Source organism: Rana temporaria, chromosome 8, assembly GCF_905171775.1.
Source record: "Rana temporaria chromosome 8, aRanTem1.1, whole genome shotgun sequence".
NCBI lineage: Eukaryota > Metazoa > Chordata > Amphibia > Anura > Ranidae > Rana > Rana temporaria.
This window is the reverse complement of record NC_053496.1, coordinates 121,110,383-121,131,505: the sequence shown is the minus strand read 5'-3', so window position 1 is coordinate 121,131,505 and position 21,123 is coordinate 121,110,383. Positions and strand designations below refer to the sequence as shown.

At 43.2% G+C, this 21,123-nt stretch overlaps 1 protein-coding gene across 1 annotated transcript in view; it reads left to right on the top strand.

Annotated features, from left to right (window-relative positions):
• The window catches only part of ZCCHC24 (zinc finger CCHC-type containing 24), a 203,100-nt gene that overhangs the window by 59,596 nt on the left and 122,381 nt on the right, over positions 1-21,123 (top strand). The window contains exon 2 of the mRNA XM_040320621.1: positions 16,154-16,357. Within this exon, the coding sequence (XP_040176555.1) occupies positions 16,154-16,357 (204 nt within the window). The remainder of the gene's footprint in view (positions 1-16,153; positions 16,358-21,123) is intronic.

Genomic DNA, 21,123 nt, shown 5'->3' with positions numbered 1-21,123 from the left:
TTTCTCCCGGGCTCTGTGATGAACAGGGAACCTGCTCCTGCAAGGTTAGCACTACAACTTTTTAGTTGGTTGTTTGGAGCAGGTTTCATTTAGAGGGCCACTGGAAGATGACTTGGGTCAGTTCCAGTTAATTACTGAGCCCGGAGCAGAGCAAAATTCAAAACCCACTGTTAAAGTCAAATCAACTGTGTGTTCAGGTGCTATTCATTTCAATGGCACCTAAAAACATGTGGTGATTCTGCTGTGATTGTCCAAATTGCGCTGCAATCATCGTAGGCATCGTAGGCAGTTTTTAGGTGCCATTAAAATGAATGGCACCTAAACATGCTGATGTGCGATTTGACATTTTAACAGCGCGTTTTTTGAAATCACCACGATTCTGCCCGCAGTTCAAAATGCTTAAATGTGAGGGGTTTACCTATAGAGGTCACATAAACCCAGGCACCAGGATGCAATTTCTAGTTGCCATGGCGACCTGGCGCCTTGGATTTGTCAAGTCATGTTTTATTGCCTCAGATGTATGCTATATTTCTGTATTATATAATAGTAATGCTACACTGCAATATTGCCTCAGAGTAATACAATGTTTATTATATTATCTCTGAGTAATGCTATGCAAGCATATTGCTTCAGTGATGTTATGTATAGTAATGCTGTGTTGCAGCATTACCTCAGAGTGATGCTATGGTATTGCCTCAGAGTGATGCTATGTCTCCGTGTCGCCTAATAGTAATGATATATCCCTGTATTGCCTCAGAGTAATGCCAGGGTGCCATATTGCCTCATTGATATGCTATGATCGTATTGCTTCAGAGTTATACTATGTTGTAGTATTGTATCATAGTAATGATGAACTGTCATATTGTCTCAGAGTAATGCAATGCTGAGATATTGCTTCACAATGATGCTACGGTGCCTTGTTGCCTCAGAATAATATTATGCTGTCATATTGCCTCAAAGTGATGCTATGTTTCAGCATTACCTATATTCCATGTAGCCTTATTGCCTCGGTGATACTATGGTACCATACTGCCTCAAAGAAATGTTATATTGCCATATTGCTTAGGAGATATGTTATGTTGTATTTTCTGAGAATGCTGCTTGAGCATAAGGCCATGCTGCCAGAGTGTTCCCAGAATCATGCAAATTACACATTGACCGATGATTTAATGTTAGATTATATCCATGTTGCCTCCTAGTGTGATGCTAAGATGTTAACCCCCCTCCACAATTACTTCTATCTTAAAATGACTGCTCAGGGGTCCCATTATGTAAGGCTGTTTTGGGCCATTAACATCTATAGTTTTCTCACTTTATGCCTGATAGAACCTCATTTGTACCATTAACTCACCCTTGCATCTGATTGGTATTTGCTGCTGTCATTTAAAAGCAACAAGTAGTTGCAAAGTACACAAATGGATCCTGTATGGATGTTGTAAGAGCCAAGGAGGAGAACAGCTCAGAATGTAGCCATATTAATACAATGCCTCAGGCCCAGTACACACGTCCGAGGAACTCGACGGGCAAAACTCATCGTTTTGCTCGTCGAGTTCTGTGTGAAGCCGCCGAGGATCTCGGCGAGCCAACTTTCCTCATTGAACAACGAGGAAATAGAGAACATGTTCTCTATTTGGCTCGACGAGGAACTCGTCGGCTTCCTCGGCCGAAAGTGTACACACGGCCGGGTTTCTCGGCAGAATTCAGCTCTGATCGAGTTTCTGGCTGAATTCTGCCGAGAAACTCGGTCGTGTGTACGGGGCCTGAGAGTTTTCGTTTTACAAGGGGTGGAACGGGGGTTCCCAACCACTATGTCTACCCCCTGCAACCCCCTATTAGCTTGGTGACCCTGGCCAATTAGCCAGTTGCCCCCCACCACCACCATTCTTCCACTTTCTAAAACCTGATGTCATTACTGTGAAGCACTTCAAACAGTCCTTTTAGCAGACACTTTAATATAGAGTATTGAACTAAGGAGAGACAATTGTAGGACTTTGTATTTGACCCTTGCTACCTGTTCAGCCAGAGCAAAATTAATGATTGACCATGAGCTTCACTGTCACACTTTTTAGATTTGACATTTCATCAAAAATACTTCAAAGAATTTTCCCTGGCTAATATCACTGTATAGTGAGAATGTCCCCCAAACCCATAAATAAATCAATTAGGGTCCTGTAAGTGAGGACCTCTGTGATACTACATGGATTGATACGAAGAAATGATCTATTTTATGAATTTATAAATTATTTTATACATTACATTTTTTACATTTTATAAATTATACATTTTAAATGTTGTATGCAACAAGACAGGCAGACCACTAAGACCCCGTACACACGGTCGGACAAAACCGATGAGAATGGTTTGACGGACCGTTTTCATCAGTTCACCTCTGAAGTGGCCGTACGGCCTGATGTGTGTACACACCATCAGTTCAAAATCCGATCGGGTCAGAACGCGGTGACGTAAAACACACGACGTGCTGAATAAAACGAAGTTCAATGCTTCCAAGCATGCGTCGACTTGATTCTGAGCATGCGTGGGTTTTGAACCGATGCTTTTCTGTACTAACCATCGGTTTGGTCCGATGGGGCAGCGGTCCATCGGTTCGGTTTTGAAGCATGTTTAGAAATTTTGGACCGAAGGAAACCAGACCGATAGCCTATCCACACGGTCGGTTTGGTCCGATGAAGATGAACTTCGGTTCATTCTCATCGGACCAAACCGACCGTGTGTACGGGGCCTAAGATACATAGCTACATATGGGTCCTGTAAGTGTGGAGAAATTGATGTGATACTATGTACATAGATTGATTTGAAGGAATAATCAGTTTTAGAGAAGAGAAAGCCCTGTAGGACCACATGAAATAAACCAACCTTACCTTGTAATATCTGACTAATATCTGTAATATCTGACTACTTTTGGACTTTTTGTAGATGAAAATAATGATTGCTAATGTCTCATAAAGAGATTCTGAACCAGTGTCTATACCAGTGGTGCCCAACACGCAACCTACCAGCTCTCTGTGTACGGCTCATAGTGTCCTAGGCTGGGTCCATTACCTTTTGGGAACCTGCACACTTTGTAGACTGGTAGATGCTGGGCACTGTTTCACCATCTGGCACTGAAATAGACAGTATTGTCAGGCGGAATAGTCGCCACCTGACAGTACAAGTCCTGGCCTAGATCACCAAAGCTGGGAGTTTATGATTAATTACAGGCGTGGTATATTTTTACATAATTCCAAATACCTTAATTAGATACTTCTACTCCAGTGCTTTCCACTTGCTTCTGGGTCCCGTGCTGAGCGGCTTCCCTGCTGCATAGTGAACACAGTAGGTGGGCCAGTCAGCACAGGAGCCATTCAAAGAATGCTTTGCGTCTTCTGAATGAATGCAAAGCGATCTCTGATTGGACGAGGTGGAGAGGCAGGGCATTTATGTCACACTCTTCACCTCCTCCATTCAGAGAATGCTTTGCATTTATTCAGCAAATGCAAAGCATTCTCTGAATGGCATCCATGCTGCATGGCCTCTTTTGTATCTTCAGCCCATGCACCACTGGAAGTACCACAGATAGTGCCAAGGGACCGGAGGAAAATGAATGATGGTAGATATTGACAACAGAACCTTGGATTTGGAGGTGCAGATGTGCAAGATTTAGTTGAACACCTGGTCAGGAACAGTAGCACAGCAGGGAGAACCAGTAAAGATCCCAGTAAACAGAACATTTGGGACAGATTGGAGCTGATTCTTAGTGCAACCAGTGCAGGCACTCAGTGGTAGCGTGGAGTTGAATCAGAGGTAGGAGTGAGGTCATAAAGGAAGTCAAGGTCAGCAGTGAGCAGGCAACGAGGTACAGAATCCAGTAAAGTAAGAGTTATGGACGTAACTGAAGTCAGGAACTTGTAAGCAGCAGTACAGACTCAATCTAAGATCAGGTCAGAGGCAAGCCGGGTCAGTATCAGGAATCATACATTGAACATGATCAAGGCCCAGGATAAAGCTGAATACCAGTCAGAACTGACACTGGATTAATGCATCCTTATAAATAAGAAGTCTGGTGCCAACATTGATTTTGGATGTGCTCCTGCATGCATGACCACCTGGTCACAGTTCTATGAACAATAAGATGCGCATGCACATTTCTCTGACCCAGCCATTTTTTTGCCTTCCTCTGGATCAACTGTGGGTATAGGAACATGTATATGGAGGATTTTTGTTTGTGTGTGTATATGTGTTTTTTTTTTTTGTTGAACTTGATGGACTTTTTTTTTTAACCAGATATACTATGTAACTATTTAACTCTCTCCAGTGTGGAAAAAGCAGTTTACATTCGCACTGGCAATTTAGGCTAATGCGAATCTGAGCAGCTAGGTGCTGCCACTAGCCCCATTTACCATAATGACAGGTCGCCAGCAGCCGCAGCTATTCGTGGCTCTCTGCACAGCCAGCAATTAAATGCAATGATTGCTGCTGGATGCACTTTGTTTGCATGCAGCAGCGACCATCGCAGGTAATTGCTGGGTGTGCGAATAGCTGCCGGTGACCTGCTGGTATAGTGAATGAGGCCTGTGGCCGCACCTAGCTACTCAGAGCTGCAGCAGCAATCTCTGATCTCTGTCGCTACAATTCACACAGACCTAAATTGCCGGTGTGAACATAGTCTTAGTGACATATTCACTTCATGCAAACTAGCAGGAAAACTGTCTGTGGTGTCCAGGCCGCACCTGCATTTGCATACCCCTGCAATGAAGTCTGCAGCTACACAAATGCATTGCCACAAGCAGAGCCCGTGCCTATAAGAATTATTAGTGACTAGTCATCTACACTGATTTGTGCCTGGATAGTCATAAAAACGTTGCACTAAAGTTGAAGGCCACACTAGTCCGCCATTCTTAGCTGTGAATGGAGAGCTGGAATCTCAGATCATGCTTTAAATAGTGCCAATGAAATTCAGCATCCTAGTCTGTGGCTATTTTAGACTGAGGCGAGCCCTGCATATGAATGCACTGCAAAAGACAGGCTATTTCCAGGCCTTGGCAGGCACTCGTTTAACCATAAGTGTGCCAAGTGTGTCTATTTGTCTTTGTCTCCTCTAAGCAAGGAATTGCTTATGCAGAATGTCTGTCACATCTACTTACATCTATTTTAGAAAGATCCTTTATTATTCAGCGCTGGGCACACCTAATTCCTCACTCAAGAACTGCATATAACAAGCATTACCAAGCAGAGCCAGTCTGAAATAAAAAGGCCCAACCACCAAACTCAGATAGAAATGCCTGCCTTTGTATCACCATTACCATAGGCATTCATGAGTATTCCCTAAACTAAGGTGACCAGATTTTTAAAATGAATTCCAGGGACATTTTATTTTTTCTAGTAATGGCGGCAATCAGTGACTCTGCCCATCGCCGCCGCCTCACAGCCTGTTAAGTCTTAGGCCCCTTTCACATGTGCGGACCATATGTCCACATTTTCATCTATCCGTTTGCGGATGAAAACGGGACATACATTGGTCCCTATGTGATTGCGGGTGTCAGCAGATGAACATCCGCTGACACCCGTAATCACCCGCCTCCACAAAGATCCGATTTTGCGGACGGAAGAAAATCCTATTTTTTCTTCCGTCTGCGGATCAGATATACACGGACACACGGTCCGTGTTCATCCGATCCCCCCATAGGGGAGAGCGGAGAAAAGACAGGGCGGTCCCTGCTCAGCCGACGGCTCAGCGATCCCCGCTGAGCTTACGGACACACGGAGGCGGATCATTACTGATCCGCCCCGTGTGAAAGGGCCCTTACTCTCTGGCCCCCGGCTACTACTGGGTGGGGAGCGGAGGAAGATCACTCCACCAGGGAAGGCAAGGAGATAAGCAGGCAGTCGGCTGGCAGGGACTTGAGCCAAGGCAGAAGAACATGCGAGCGGAGATGAAGAAATATTCCCTCCACTCTGACCAGCAATTGATCATCAGAAAGGGGCACAGATAATGGAAAAAAAATTGTAATTCAGATTTTATTTTTAGTATTCTGCACTCACTGTCTTTGAAATTGCTCCAGCCCCTGTTCAAATCCAATCCAGGGACAAAACCGGGGACAGACTTGGTCCGGGGACAGTGTCCTCAATCCGGGGACTGTCCCCTGAAACCGGGGATGTCTGGTCACCCTACCCTAAACACATCACTAAATACAAAGAAAGACAAACTCCATGACAAGCATTTTTTTTTTTGTTTTGTACAGAGGAGGACGGGGTTAGAACCACTGTCAGGTTTTTATTCCTGTCTTTTGTCCTCCATTGGTAAGAATTATTCACAGGTTGTCATTAGGACATGATGTGTTTATATTGTTGCGTAGGGAAGTGTTATGCCGCGTACACACGATTGGGCTTTTGCCCGGCCAAATCAAATCGGAATTCTGATGGAATTCCATCGGGAAAAAATAGAATAGAAATGTTCTATATCTAAACTCTGATGGAATTCATCCGAATTTCCGATGAAAAAACTCGAAAAAACGAAAATTTTACGTAGTTTGCGTAAGTCGTCCGTGAATAGGGTTTTACGTAATTCAATAGGACCGTGCGGCATACTTAGCCGCGATGCAGACTGGGAAATGTAGGCGGACGGCGCATACGCCGTTCCAAAAAAATTCAGGTCAAACCAAATTATCATAAAACATGCCCCCTCAGCCTATTTTGAATTAGGCGCGCTTGCGCCCGCCGCATTTACGCTACGCCGCCGTAACTTAGCAGGCAAGTACTTTGTGAATCATGTACTTGCCTCGCTAACTTACGGCGTCAAAATCAATAGGACCGTGCGGCGTACTTAGCCGCAATGTAGACTGGGAAATGTAGGCGGACGGCGCATGCGCCGTTCCAATTTTTTTTAGGTCAAACCAAATTATCATAAAACACGCCCCCTCAGCCTATTTTGAATTAGGCGCGCTTGCGCCGGCCGCATTTACGCTACGCCACCGTAACTTAGCAGGCAAGTACTTTGTGAATCATGTACTTGCCTCGCTAACTTACGGCGGCGTAGTGTAAACACGATACACTACGCCGCCGCAAAGTTAGGGCGGCCTACCTGAATCTAGCTATTGGAGTGCAAGCACAATTCGTTCCGGAAACATGCTTGTAATCCAAAGCTCTTATATCAAAGCAAATTTCCCTATAAGAAATAATAGAATCTCAGATGATTCGTTCCACAACCATTTATTCATAAGTCCTTCAGTTTATAGTCCATAAAAAAGTTTATAGCAATGTGAATTGTATAACCATAACATTTCCATCCACAAATGGAAGCCTTCACAAAGCAAAATCCATCAGGAAATACAAAGTATAAAAAAGAAGAGAGGCGCCTCTAAGTGTAGCAATATGGTTACATTTAATGAAGGTACAACATTTAGCAACTCACATGGTTGATAATTAAAACAGGCAGATCTAAGTATGCAGGCATTCGGGATAAAGCTGTCCACATAGATCGTCCTCCTCACCACCGGCTCTTACCACTGTCAGTCTGCAATCATGACCGGGAAGACTACCCTGCAGTAGAGCGATCTGAAAGCGAGGCTTGAACCGCTCGTGGAGCACAGCATGGAAGGGATGACATCAATGGCGGTGCGGAGGATGGTCTATGTGGATCGCTTTATCCCGGATCCCTACATACTTAGATCTGCCTGTTTTAATCATCAACCATATGAGTTTCTAAATGTTGTACCTTCATTAAATGTAACCATATTGCTACACTTAGAGGCGCCTCTCTTCTCTTTTATACTCAGTTGTGATATGACGCTACTTGTATATCAAAACATTGCGTATATCAAGTCAAAATGTATTGAAAGGTTTAGCTTGTCTTGCAAAACGCTCTCAAACCAAGTTGCTCTCAATCCAAGGTTTTACTATATAGACTTTCTTCAATTTGTTTCACTCGGCCTTTTAAATGCACTTTTCCAACTTTGATAAAACATGTTTTAAGTGCCAATTTAGGCATGGGATCCACCAGATACACATCCTGCCAGCACTGGGGTTCTTAGTGTAGTTCCCACCAGGGTCACTATCTAGATATTACCAGACATCCAAAAGCATACAGGTAGGGTAAGCAGCTCTCAACAAACTTGCCTTTGTATTTTTCTTGGTAAGGATATAAGACTATACATTTATTTGTGGCCTCATATTATAAATATTGTGTAAAGCAGTGCAACATTTTTAAGTAATATATAGACAAACCCAAGGCCAGGTTCCACTACAGGAGCATGTAGGTGCCCAGAGCAACACCTTAGGGGTAAAATCACCCCTTGTATTCAAAACATTATCTAGTTACCAAGTGTAACCTGTCTTAGAATATTTAATAATGTGTATAAAAGCTTGTATGGCAGGACTATATTTTTACTAATGATGGAAAATAGCCACCTCAATGGGGCAGATCCACATACATCTGCGCTGGGCGCAGCGTATGTAAGATACGCTACGCCGCTGTAACTTACTTTGAGTTGGTTTGAATCCTCAACGAATCCGTGCCATAAGTTACGGCGACGTAGCGTATCTCTCGCGGCGTAAGGGCGCGGAATTCAAATTCGGCGGGTAGGGGCGCGTTTCATTTAAATGAAGCACGTCCCCGTGCCGAACGAACTGCGCATGTGCCGTCTGTAAAAACTCCCAGGGTGCATTGCTCCAAATGACGTCGCAAGGACGTCATTGGTTTCGACGTGAACGTAAATGGCGTCCAGCCCCAATCACGGACGACTTACGCAAACGGCGTAAAATTTTCAAAATTATACGCGGGAACGACGGCCATACTTAACATTGAGTACGCCACCATATAGCAGCTTTAACTATACGCCGGAAAAAGCCGAGCGGAAACGACGTAAAAAAATGCGACGGCCGCTCGTACGTTCGTGGATCGTCGGAAATAGCTAATTAGCATACTCGACCTGGAATACGACAGAAACGCCACCTAGCGGCCGCCGGAAAATTGCATCTAAGATCCTACGGCCTACTAAGGCGTACGCCTGTCGGATCTAACCCAGATGCCGTTGTATCTTGTTTTGTGGATACCAAAACAAAGATACGACGCGCAAAATTTGAAATTACGTGGCGTATCAAGAGATACGCCGGCGTAATTTCTTTGAGGATCTGCCCCTATGTCTCTGTCACCTATAGGCACAGATCTACAGAACCTAATTGTAAAGTTAAGTTGCCCATAGGCCGTCTTTCAAAACCTCTGTTGAACGGGAATGTTGGAGATTTTTATTTGATTAGGGCCTGCAGCCAGTTAGCTGCAACACTGATCAGTGTATTCTGACAGCGGGACTCCTCCTCTCACTTGTGTGAATGGGGGAATCCATTTGTTTTCCATCTACTGTATGGCCAGCCTAAGTAGCATACATTTTGTAACAATTAAATAGATATAAAAGAGAACATGTTCAGCATTTAAAAGTTAGTCTTTTGGTTTGGGCTTTTTTTAATCTTCATGCTTACCTCGATGCATCTGTCCCCCCGACACCTCTGCACTGAGAACCGAGCGATCGAACACCGCCAATCGCGCGGTTCTGACAGCTTCCCGAGCAGAGAGCTGGTGACTGTTAATTACCAGCTCTCTGCTCTGCTCCCTCCTCGCTCACTGGAGCGCTGGGCTGTGGAGGGGGCGAGGGCGGCCGGCTAAGTCTCTCAGTGGTTCGCTGAGAGGCTGAGCTGGGTGTCAGTCTAGGCATCTGGCAGATCCAGACTGTATTGCCACGATGACATGGTGCCTGGACTGACTTCTATGGGCTGAAGTCTGCTCTCTGCTGAAAACGGGTCACAGGAGTGCAAAAAAAGTTACACTCCTGTGATCCATAGGAGAAGTACAGCCAAACAAGCTTTGGTTATACTACTTTAAAGCCTAACTGGAAGATTATGAGCACAGTTTATTAAACAATTATATAAATCCACCGCAGCCATAACGATGCTTTAAAAAAATGTAGGACTCTCGAGCAAACCAAGCCTCGTCATTTAAATGAAGTCAGAAAAAAAAAAAAAGACTGCATGGTGGACCTTTCAAAGTCATGTGACTGGCCTCCCTTCCAAAGCATTATGCAGAACACATTCTATGGAATGGAGCTGACTTCATTGAGCAATCTGCATTTTATAAATCAGGCATAAACTATTGATGTGAGTAAACACTTTTTTTTTTTTGTTTTTTTTGTTTTTTTAACCAAAATCATGTAGCAGAATACATATTGGCCTAAATTTATGAAAAAAATTGATTTTTTACATTTTTTTTTATTGCATGTGTTTCATAGCAGAAAGTAACAAATATTGTTATTTTTTTTTCAAAGTGGTCAGTCTTAAACACAATTGTGTTTGTTTAACCCACTTCTGGACCGCACATATACTGCGGCAGGGCAGCCTGGCTGCGCAAAACAATGTACACGAGATACTGTGAGCGGGCACCGGGGATGCGCGTATGCGGGTCCCGCAGACTCGATGTCCACTGGTAACCGACGATTGCTCCACAGAGAGGCAGAACAGGGATCTGCCTGTGTAAACAAGGCGGATCCCCGTTCTGACAGGGCACAACACTTAGATTGGCTGTTTCAAGTAATGAGGAACAGCGATCTTTGTGTTATCCCAGTGAGCCCATCCCCCACACAGTTAGAAAACTCCCAGGGAACAAAGTTAACCCTTTGATCGCCCCCTAGTGTTAACTCCTTCCCTGCCAGTGTCATTTATACATTGATCAGTCCATCGCAATGTTGCAGTCCAGCTAAAAATCAAAATTTTTGTTTATAGCACAAAAAAAAAATGCATAGGTGATCAATTACCACAAAAAGAAAGCTCTATTTGTGGGGAAAAAAATACATACATTTTATTTGGCTACAGTGTCGCATGACTGCGCAATTGTCAGTTAAAATAACACAGTGCCATATTGCAAAAAATGGCCTGATCATAAAAGGGGGGTTAAATCTTCCAGAGGTCAAGTGGTAAAGGAAGCTGCAGAGTCAAAAAGATTGAAATCACCTTTTAAAATGACTTAAATCTTGACAGCTATGACTGGGGTTAGATCTACTTTAGATTAAAGCGGAGTTCCACCCAGACTTTTTTATTTTTTTAAAAGGTAATCCGTTCTAATAATCTATTTAAACACTAATAATTCATGTTGTTAATGAAATCGCCACTCAATTCCTGTTTTTTTTTAATAGTACTTCATTTTTTATTTCTGCTCTGCATGTAAAGCCCACTCGCCATCTCTTCCTGGATAAGGTGATGCTGGATACCCAGCATGCACCTCCCGTTCTCGCGCATGCTCTGTTTACACAGGCTGCAGGGAAAGTAATATTATCTTGTTGCCATAACAACAGTCGGCGAAGAAGGAAATGCCTGTCCATTTGTTATGGTTTCATGGCGTAATTTCCGGTTTCTAAACAACGCAATGCTAGCCTTTGGCGCTGCCCACTGACTCCTGGGAAAGATGACACACATTTCCCAGGAGCACAGAGGGATATGAGGTAAATCGCCGCGGCCCGGAAGTGGCAAAATAGAAGGGACCCCATAGCAACAGTGGTTATTGAGCGAGTAAAATGTACCGTATTTATTGGCGTATAACACGCACAGGCGTATAACACGCACCATAACTTTTAAGAGGGAAGTTTCAGGAAAAAAACGTTCTACACCCCCCTGCGTATAACACAGTAATCATTCCAGATTTCCTCTACCCTGATTAATAACAATCTTAAAAAAACATGGTGACCTTTTGCAGTCGGCTCAACACCAGAGAATCACAATAGGGTGGACACGACCAGCGCACAAGACACATTTGCGCTACACTTTGTATTTCACTGAAGTGAAGTCACTGTGCAATGGTCTGCCAGTTGTTTTGTCAGCCTATGTTGAATTTTCTAACCTCCCTAAAGCTGCTTTATTTGCCAAACTCAGGGTGGGTTCATCGAAGTCTTCTAAACATTTTTCCACCATGGAAAAATGTAGCTCATTTTTATGCTTATTATCAATTCCCAGCAAAACACTAAACAATGACTGTGATGTACCATTGCATTTCATTGGGTGACAAAAACAGTGGAAACACAATATCATATTCAGCCAAAGTACATATTGAGTTTTCCTAACAATGTAATTCGATATACAGTATATTTGAGTCATATGTGCTAAATATGTCTGTAAGATGTTGTCAATTGGTTGTAAATGTCATGTTTTCCTTTTTTTTGTGACATTGTTCAGCATGTTCGTTAAAAGTTAGTCTTTTAATTTGAAAAAAAAAGTAACAATTCAAGTTTAGGCCTTCTGATGTCATAAGGCAGGGGTGCCCAACCTTTTGAAGCGCGAGGGCCAGTTAAGCGACTTGGTAACCGGTCGCGGGCCACAATAAATGGTGCGGGTGGATGGCAGGTCCATGTCTGCTCTGCATATGCAGAGCGGACACGGATACAGCCCACTATACTATTTTTAGCGGATCAGATTGGAGGTAGGACACAAGTCGGTTTACAGCAGTGTAAACTCCTTGGAAACATGCTTTCTCGTCCCTGAATCAATAATTGTCTTGCAGGTACTATTGCCCCCTTCCTCAACCAAATGGATATCACCTTTCCTTTTTTTTTTTCTAAAAGTAGGTACCCTTTTCTGACAGGTATTGCTCCCACTTCTCACCTAGGCCCCCTGGCCACCTGCAGCCTCCTGGGACATGGCACATGTCCCAGGAGGCTGTGGGACGAGTCTGAAAGCACAGTGTGATCTCACTTATACACAGTAGGGAGCACTGCGAAACTGCAGGAAGTCTTGGCTAACTACCTTATCCAAGATGGAGGCACCAGGGATTCGAAGCTCAGCAAAGTATTGGATCTAGTGAATACAGCCCTGGATTTCTGGGATGGTAGGTGTCTGTTTGTTAAAAGTCAGCAGCTGCAGTATTTGTAGCTTAGCTGCTAGTTTTATTTTTATTCTGCCTTTACAACTCCTTTAATAACCACAAGTGATATAAATTCACCAAATCCCTGGCGTGGAGAAAGCCTCTTGAGGGGGGAGGGGGCGATCAGGCAAGTCAGGACACTCTCTACTTTGCAGATAGAGAAAGGAGCTGTGTGTTAGTGGGCGTCCTGACACTCCTGCTCGCCCCCTCCCCACTCAAGAGGCTTTCTCCACACCAGGGAGAAAGCCTTGCATTACTGTGTGTAGTTACAGACAGAAGAACAGAAAGTGAGGATTTCTCAGAAGAAATAAGGACATTTAAAAGCAAAATTGAAGGGTGAGGTAAGTGAAGGAGGACTGCACTAAGGTGAAGGAAGCTATTTATTTTTAGCTTTACAACCCCTTTAATGTGCCGGGCACCAGTAGTGTATTTAGGTTTTGTGCTGCCCTAGGCCTGACTAAACTCGCGCACCCCCTAATTTAAATATGACACACCCCTTTCTGTCAAGACCACACTCCTTGCTCCGGAGTGTGCACAGGGAGGAAGGTTTGTGGTCCAAAATGATAGGACAGTCAAAATTAGAAGCAGCGGCCACCCGCATACCAGAAGCAGTGCAGTCACTTTATGGGGGCACTAGACTAATTTTCCTCTCAGCCCAGTCCACCCCATAAGACTGGCGCTACACTGACAGTGTAGCACAATCCAGTGGGGACTCTTTCCATGCTGCCCCCCTGCAAAGTGCTGCCCTTGGCCTAGGCCAGGATACAGCATTGCCGGGCACACCCTGTGCAGAGAGCAGAGCTGTGGGAGGGACCCTGCAGAAACAGTGACAGCTCAGCTGTCACTTGTAAACAAAGAATGGGACAGCAGAGGAAGGCTTATACTACTTGCTTCCTCTGTCATACTCTGACTGATGACATTATCTAAATTAGAGCCTGGCTGAGGAAACAAGTAGTAGAAGCCTTCCTCTGCCAGATCTTAGTTTTTACAAAGTGTTAGTGGGCAGCGATCACTGTTTCCATGGGGGTTGCACCGACAGAGGTCTTAATAAGGGAATCGGGTCCCTTAGCGGTCACATGGGCTGCTATGCTGGTAGTACCTCCGCTAGTGTTATGGTCAAGCTTGCAGTTTTCTGTTTGTGAAATTCTTACCCCTTTGCTGTAGTGATTCTGCTTGATCTGTGATTCCATTCACATGTTCTGCTGGCTTCTCTGTTCACCTTTGGCAAACACCCAGTTTACTGTGAATTTATAACCTTTTCCTTTCTATCACTTCCTGGCCCACCTCCCAGTCTGCTTCCCTATATATAATAGACTTACTCAGTGCAGCCTGAGTTGCCTGAGTAACTTCCTAGTTCTGTTTGCTCCTGTTTGCCTAGTATGATGTGTATTCAGTGTCTGACTTCTTGTGTACTGACCCCAGCTTTATCTACCATTTGTACTTGTCTGCTGCCAGCCCTGACCAGGTGAAGAAGCAGTCTGGGGCTTAGATTCCGCAACTTAGCTGTTTAAGACAAAGAATGGGAAGGAAGAGTGGGAAGGGACAAGTAGTTGAACGGAGGACCAAACCATGGTATTCATGTGCCAAATAAACTTGTAACAAAAAATATATAGTAATGAAAATGTACCCTTTAAGCACCATAAAATCGTTTTTAAAAAAAACTTGTATTTTCATGTATCTGAGCCACAGGGTTTCTTTAAGTGGATTTATCCAGAGCACAGAGCCATACTTGTCCCTTCCAGGCTTGTTGTATGCTACATGTGTCATAGATTTCCACAAAATAATGACCAGTTAAAGGACCAAGTCCAGGGCTCCCTGATAACTGGGAAAATAAGACACCGTTGGTTAATAGATTTGCCTAGAGCTGTATAAAAGTAACAGTCTAAGGCCTCGTACACACGACCGAGTTTCTCGGAAAAAAACAGCAAGAAACTTGCTGGGAGATTTTTTTTTGCCGAGGAAACCAGTCGTGTGTACATTTTCGTCGAGGAAACTGTCGAGAAACTCGACGAGCCAAAAAGAGAGCATGTTCTCTATTTCCTTGAACGGGAATGGAGAAAATTGGCTTGACGGCTTCACAAGGAACTCGACGAGCAAAACGATGTGTTTCGCCCGTCGAGTTTTTCGGCCGTGTGTACGAGGCCTTAACAATTAAATCGTGCATAAACTGACCAAAAAAAGTCATTTATTATCACAAATAACACAGCAAATATGTTGCAAAGCAAGGGTATTCTATTTAGATAAATCCAATTGAAAGGAACATTGTGACAATGTAATCAATTAAGGATAGTCTCCTCCTGAGATATATCACTGAAACCTGACAGACACTTGTATTTAGGCAATATTTGCTTATCCCAGAGTTCAGCTTCAAGTGATTCATGTTTTTGTCTCTCTTTTGATTTGGATGCAACATCGTTCTGATGCTGCATCTGTCCCCCACCCAACCTAATACTGAGAACTGAGCGATCAAACACAACCAATCGCTCAGATCTCACTGCTCCCTGAGCGGAGAGCAGTGACTTTCACCTCTCACTGGAGTGCCGGGCTGTGGAGAAGGAGGGGGGCTCAGGCTCTCATCGCTTAGCTCAGAAGCTGAGCCGGATGTTGGTCCAGGCATGTGGGCAGATCCTGACTATATGGTCGTGATCTTTCCCGAGCCTGGACCGACAGCTATCTGCTGAAAACAGGTCACAGGAGTGTAAAATGATCTGCACTCCTATGATCCATAGGAGAAGAACAACCGAATGAGCTGTGGCTGTACTTCTCCTTTAATAAAGGGAGACTATAGGTATTTTTTTAGATTATAGTACATACAGTATGTGAACATAATTGGTTTAATTTTATGATATTATCGGTATATTTAAAAGTAAAAAAACAAGAAAACAAGAAAGAAACTTGTTCCCTAGTATCCTGTTTAGCAGTACCTAAATGCACTTTAATACTCCTCTCCCTTGTGACAAGCCTATAGCTCATCTCTGAGCTGACAGCAGTGCCATTGCACATCCCCTATTATACAGTTGACCACCAGAAATAGCATTTACAGATCTGTGTATGATAAAAATGAACCTACAGAGCACAAGCAAGTAAGAATATGTCAAAACTGACTTAAATATTCCAATAAGAAGTTAACATGTACTTTTTGAAATAAGCTATAACACCCCTTTGTCCTTTGTAAGTATTTGTAAGTGATATCTTCTGGTGTTTGTACAAACGGAGCACAGTACCATGCAAAGGATCTAATCATTATATTTCTTTCTACAGCAGGCATTGGGTAGCAGCCTTTACAAGAATGCATCTCCTTATGGCTCCCTGAACAACATTGTGGATGGGCTGAGCTCTTTAACAGAACACTTCTCAGAAATCTCACTCTCCACTGAGAACAGAAAACCCAGCAAGCGGCCCCCTCCTAACTACCTGTGCCATCTCTGCTTCAACAAAGGTCATTACATTAAAGACTGTCCACAGGTAAGAAACATATTTGTGCCTATTATCACCAATGTGGGTGATAAATGGTCATATGACTATTTGAAGTATAGCCTCATTATCTTACTAGTCAAATTGTAAATTGCAATCCTCTATGGGGTTGATTTACTAAAACGGAAGATTGCAAAATCTGGTGCAGCTCTTCACAGAAACCAATCAGCTTCCATGTTTTTTTGTCAAAGCTTAATTGAACAAGCTGAAATTAGAAGCTGATTGGCTACCATGCACAACTGCACCAACATTTGCACACTCCAGTGTTAGTAAATCAACCCCTATGTGTCATGTGCATTTGTACGCATTACTTTGTCTGGAAATGCAGAAGATAAAAAAGTATGAGCTGTCACGGGTACATTCCCATGTATAGGAAACAATTGGTCGAAATAGAGAAGAATTGGCTGAACATCACTTTGCTGTCACATTTGTTATAGTGTAATCAAGCCCATAAGTCCAACACATTTCGGGACCAGAAGATCCCACTTCATCTGGGATGTACATGAGAATACACATAGAGAAACATTAATGAAAGAAAAACAAGAATAATGGGCCAGATTCACAAAAGAGATACGACGGCGTATCTCCTGATACGCCGTCGTATCTCTGTGTTAGGGCCGTCCTAACTATGCGACTGATTCATAGAATCAGTTACGCATAGCTAGCCCTAAGATCCGACAGGTGTAATTGAATTACACCGTTGGATCCCAGGATGCAATACTTTGGCCGCCGCTGGGGGGAGTATGCGTCGTAAACCAGCGTCGGGTATGCAAATTAGCAGTTACGGCGATCCACAAAGGTTTTTCCCGTCGTTACGTCGGCGCAAGTCTTAGTTTCCCGTCGCAAAGTTAGGGGTACTTTAACATGGTGTAAAATTACTCCACCATGTTAAAGTATGCCCGTCTTTCCCACGTCGCTTTTGAATTTTTTTGTTTTCCCGGCCTAAGTACTTTACGCACGTCGCGATTCTCAACACGTCGGCGCGTCGTAATTTCGCGCAAAGCACGTCGGGAAATTTGCGAACGGAGCATGCGCAGTACGTCCGGCGCGGGAGCGAGCCTAATTTAAATGGTACCCGCCCCATTTTAATTGGGCCGCCTTGCGCCGGACGTGTTTACGATACACCGCCGCAAGTTTGCAGGTAAGTGCTTTGTGGATCAGGCACTTAGACTGAAAACTTGCGGCGGTGTAACGTAAACGGGTTACGTTACGCTGCGCCGCAGGTACGAGAATCTGGCCCAAAACGTGTAAGGAACAGTGAAAAATTGCACTATTTAAGAAAATTAGCACTATATTCAACTTAAAATCTACAATAAACAAAGAAAATAACTACGGTAACTATAGGAAGAAAGAAATTGTGGCATTAGAGCAAATAATCAATTAAACAAACATCAAAGCATTCAAAATAATATTTATTTCAATAATTTTTATTTGAAAGTTTTTACAAAAGAAAATGTACATAAGAGAAAGTATAGAACATATAAGTAGAACTTGTGCAGTAAAAAACATATGTTATAGGGATTGATATTCATACATTGCTCAATAAGATATTAGGTTTACTGTGGGCCATTCTCTATATGGAATTTTTGATTATAGCACAGTTTCTACTAACTATCTCTTCATAGAGGAGCCTTTTATTATTTTATAAACAATTATAACACTACACTATTATATTGTATTTTAATCACTGTAGACTTTATAATGTGTTTGTTCTATTTTGATTCCGTGTCTATTACGTTGTGTGTGAATGGAGGGGAAACATATTTCCTTAGTAGTGAATGTCTTTCTTCATCATACCATATTCAGTCCCATTCAGGAATAATCCCAGGATTGTTAAGTATTGAATCCTGGGATTTTAGTTGTACTGCAATAATTTAACCAACAAAACTAAAATAAAAAAAATAAACATTTTCAAAAGGAAAAATAAAAGTAAAAGGAGAAAGAAATTGAAAGAAAATAATATGAAGTGAGGAGTAACTGTGTTTCCTGCCCCATAACTCAGAAATTGTTCTAGACTGGTAACGATTTGGGATCACTGGACAGATATTTGATCCATGGGTCCCAAACTTTCTTGAATATTGTCAGTTTATCATTTAAGATTGCTGTCATCATGACCCAGGAAAGTTTATGTTTAATTTGTTCACATGGTAGTATGGCCGATTTCCACGATTTTGCAATTATGATTTTTGCTGATACAAATTCAAATGTAATGAGACGTCTCTGAAATGTTGACACTTTTTCTATTTTACATCCCAGTGGTGCCTGTTTTGGAGATTTGATTAGGTTTACTCGGGTAAGAGTATATATAAAATTGTACACCCTTATCCAATATCGTCTCACTTTAGGGCATTGCCACCATATATGATACATTGTTCCCTCCTGTCCGCATCCACGGAAACACTGAGGAGATGCGTCAGGTATAAATGATGCCAACCTAGTGGGGACCATGTACCATCTTAGAAGAATTTTGTAATTCGCTTCTATGATAGAGGTATTTATCAGAGAACGTGATGCTACTTGGGCCATATTGTGCCATTCAATTAGCTCAATATTTTCCTGAAAGTCTGTTTCCCATTTTTCCATATAACACAGTTTAACGGGAGAAGTATTCAAGATAGAATACATTTCTGAGACATGCCCCCCGATATTTGTCAAATTTCTGACATAGATATTCCATTGGAGACATAGGGGCAGATCCACAGACATCTGCGCCGGGCGCAGCGTATCTAAGATACGCTACGCCGCTGTAACTTACTTTTGTTTGGTTTGAATCCTCAACGAATTCGCGCCGTAAGTTACGGTGGCGTAGTGTATCTCTTGCGGCGTAAGGGCACGGAATTCAAATGGATCTAATGGGGGCGTGTTTTATGTTAATACGTCGTGACCCGACGTAAACAAAGTTTTTTTGGAACTGCGAATGCGCCGCCCCTGGGGGTATCCCAGTGCGCATGCTCGAAATTAAACCGGAACCCGCCAATGCTTACGACGGTGACGTCATTCCATGCAAATTCCTATTCGCGAACGACTTACGCAAGCGACGTAAAAAATTCAAAATGGTACGCGGGAAGGACGGCCATACTTAACATTGAGTACGCCTCAGTATATGTAAAAAAGGGGAAAGGACAGGGAAGGGAATTGGTGCAAAATGTCCACTAATATGTATAGGAAATTGTATAAATTCTCTAGGCTGATCTAATACCCGAATGGGTCGTGTTGCTGTAATCAATAACTATAATGACAAAAAATATATAGGATGAAAAAGGGGTGGGGGAATTTAGAAGAAAGAATTGGGGGGATTGGGGAAAAGGAAGGAATACAGCCGATTTGGGCTTAAAGGGATTACTGTAGGCAACACTGTAATGATCAATTTGTGAAGACAAGGATACGTTTAGGTAAATTTATTTGTATCAAAAATATAAAAATAGGCATTAAATAGTACAAGTTACATGAAAGATACGGCGGTGGCCAAAAATAAAAAGATGTGGCTACCTTGAAAAAATACAATTAGACACTAGAATTTGTGGACAGGACAAGGACAAACATTTAACAATGAACGTGATCCGGACACGTGGTGTTCAGACCAATCATGTGTTGACACTCATGAGAAATTAATGAAATTAATGCAGTAATCAAATAATAAGATAAGGGGGGACAGTAGTGTGCCCACTCTGCATAAGTCAATAGAGTGTCAATATGTAATGATGGGGCTGAACACTGGCTTGATGGCGGACAGGAGGTGGGAGGGGTAGGTAAGTAGGGGTGGATGTACATGGGCCATGCATGTATTGTTGGTCGACTTTAGCGCTTGATGGTTTGTTAGTTCACAAGAAGTTCAATATTCAGAGGTTTTTAAGATAATTGAAATAAGTTAAATTATGATGGTTAGTACAAAAAATGTATTGAAAAAATATATAGAACAACTTGATATTGATCGCTTGTCAATATGACATTTGGAAGAGCACTTATGCCTCGTTTCCACTGAGCGGATCGGTTCGGTACGGTTCGGTACGGTACGCTTTTTTGGGTGTTTCCATTATGAAAGCGTGCCATAAAAGCGAACCGTACCGGACCATTCTGGGTCCTGCTTCAGATGTGGGGCCATAGAGAATGGAACGGTTCCATTAGGGCGGACCTACAAATACATCTCACTGATTGGTGGATGTGCTAGGCTTTTTTTCTAAACCTTGCATGGTCCCAGGTGGTCCGATTTGCAGTGGAAATGCTCTGCAGAATAGACCGGACCATTCTAACCCGTTCCATTCTAAGCGACCCGAACCGATCCGCTCAGTGGAAACGAGGCATTAGTGACTTGCTTAGTATTGGTTAGTATGTATAAGTATGCCAGTCGTTAGTACTTGGGAATGAATTTGTACTAAGCAATAGTAATCTAGTGCGCCATCAGGAGAAAAGCAGGAGCCGTCATGCACAGAGAAAAGTCCAGCCCGTATTGATATAATAGACCGAAAAACCAGACTCAATTATAGCAGCTAGTTGGAATGATGTAAAATAACAGACCATCCCAAGAGGGGGAGGTTAATACATTACCGGTCCGCTGCGTATAGAGTTTGAAGGACAAGTCCGTCCATGTAGTGCAGCTTCCGGGGTCACGTGATCACGTTGCTAGGTGACGTCACCTAGCAACGTGATCACGTGACCCCGGAAGCTTGCCCTGTTGGACGGAGGACGGAAGCCTACGGGCATCCACCACGGATGGATCGCACCGGCCGACTTACAAGCGGCGCCTGAGACCGGGAGCC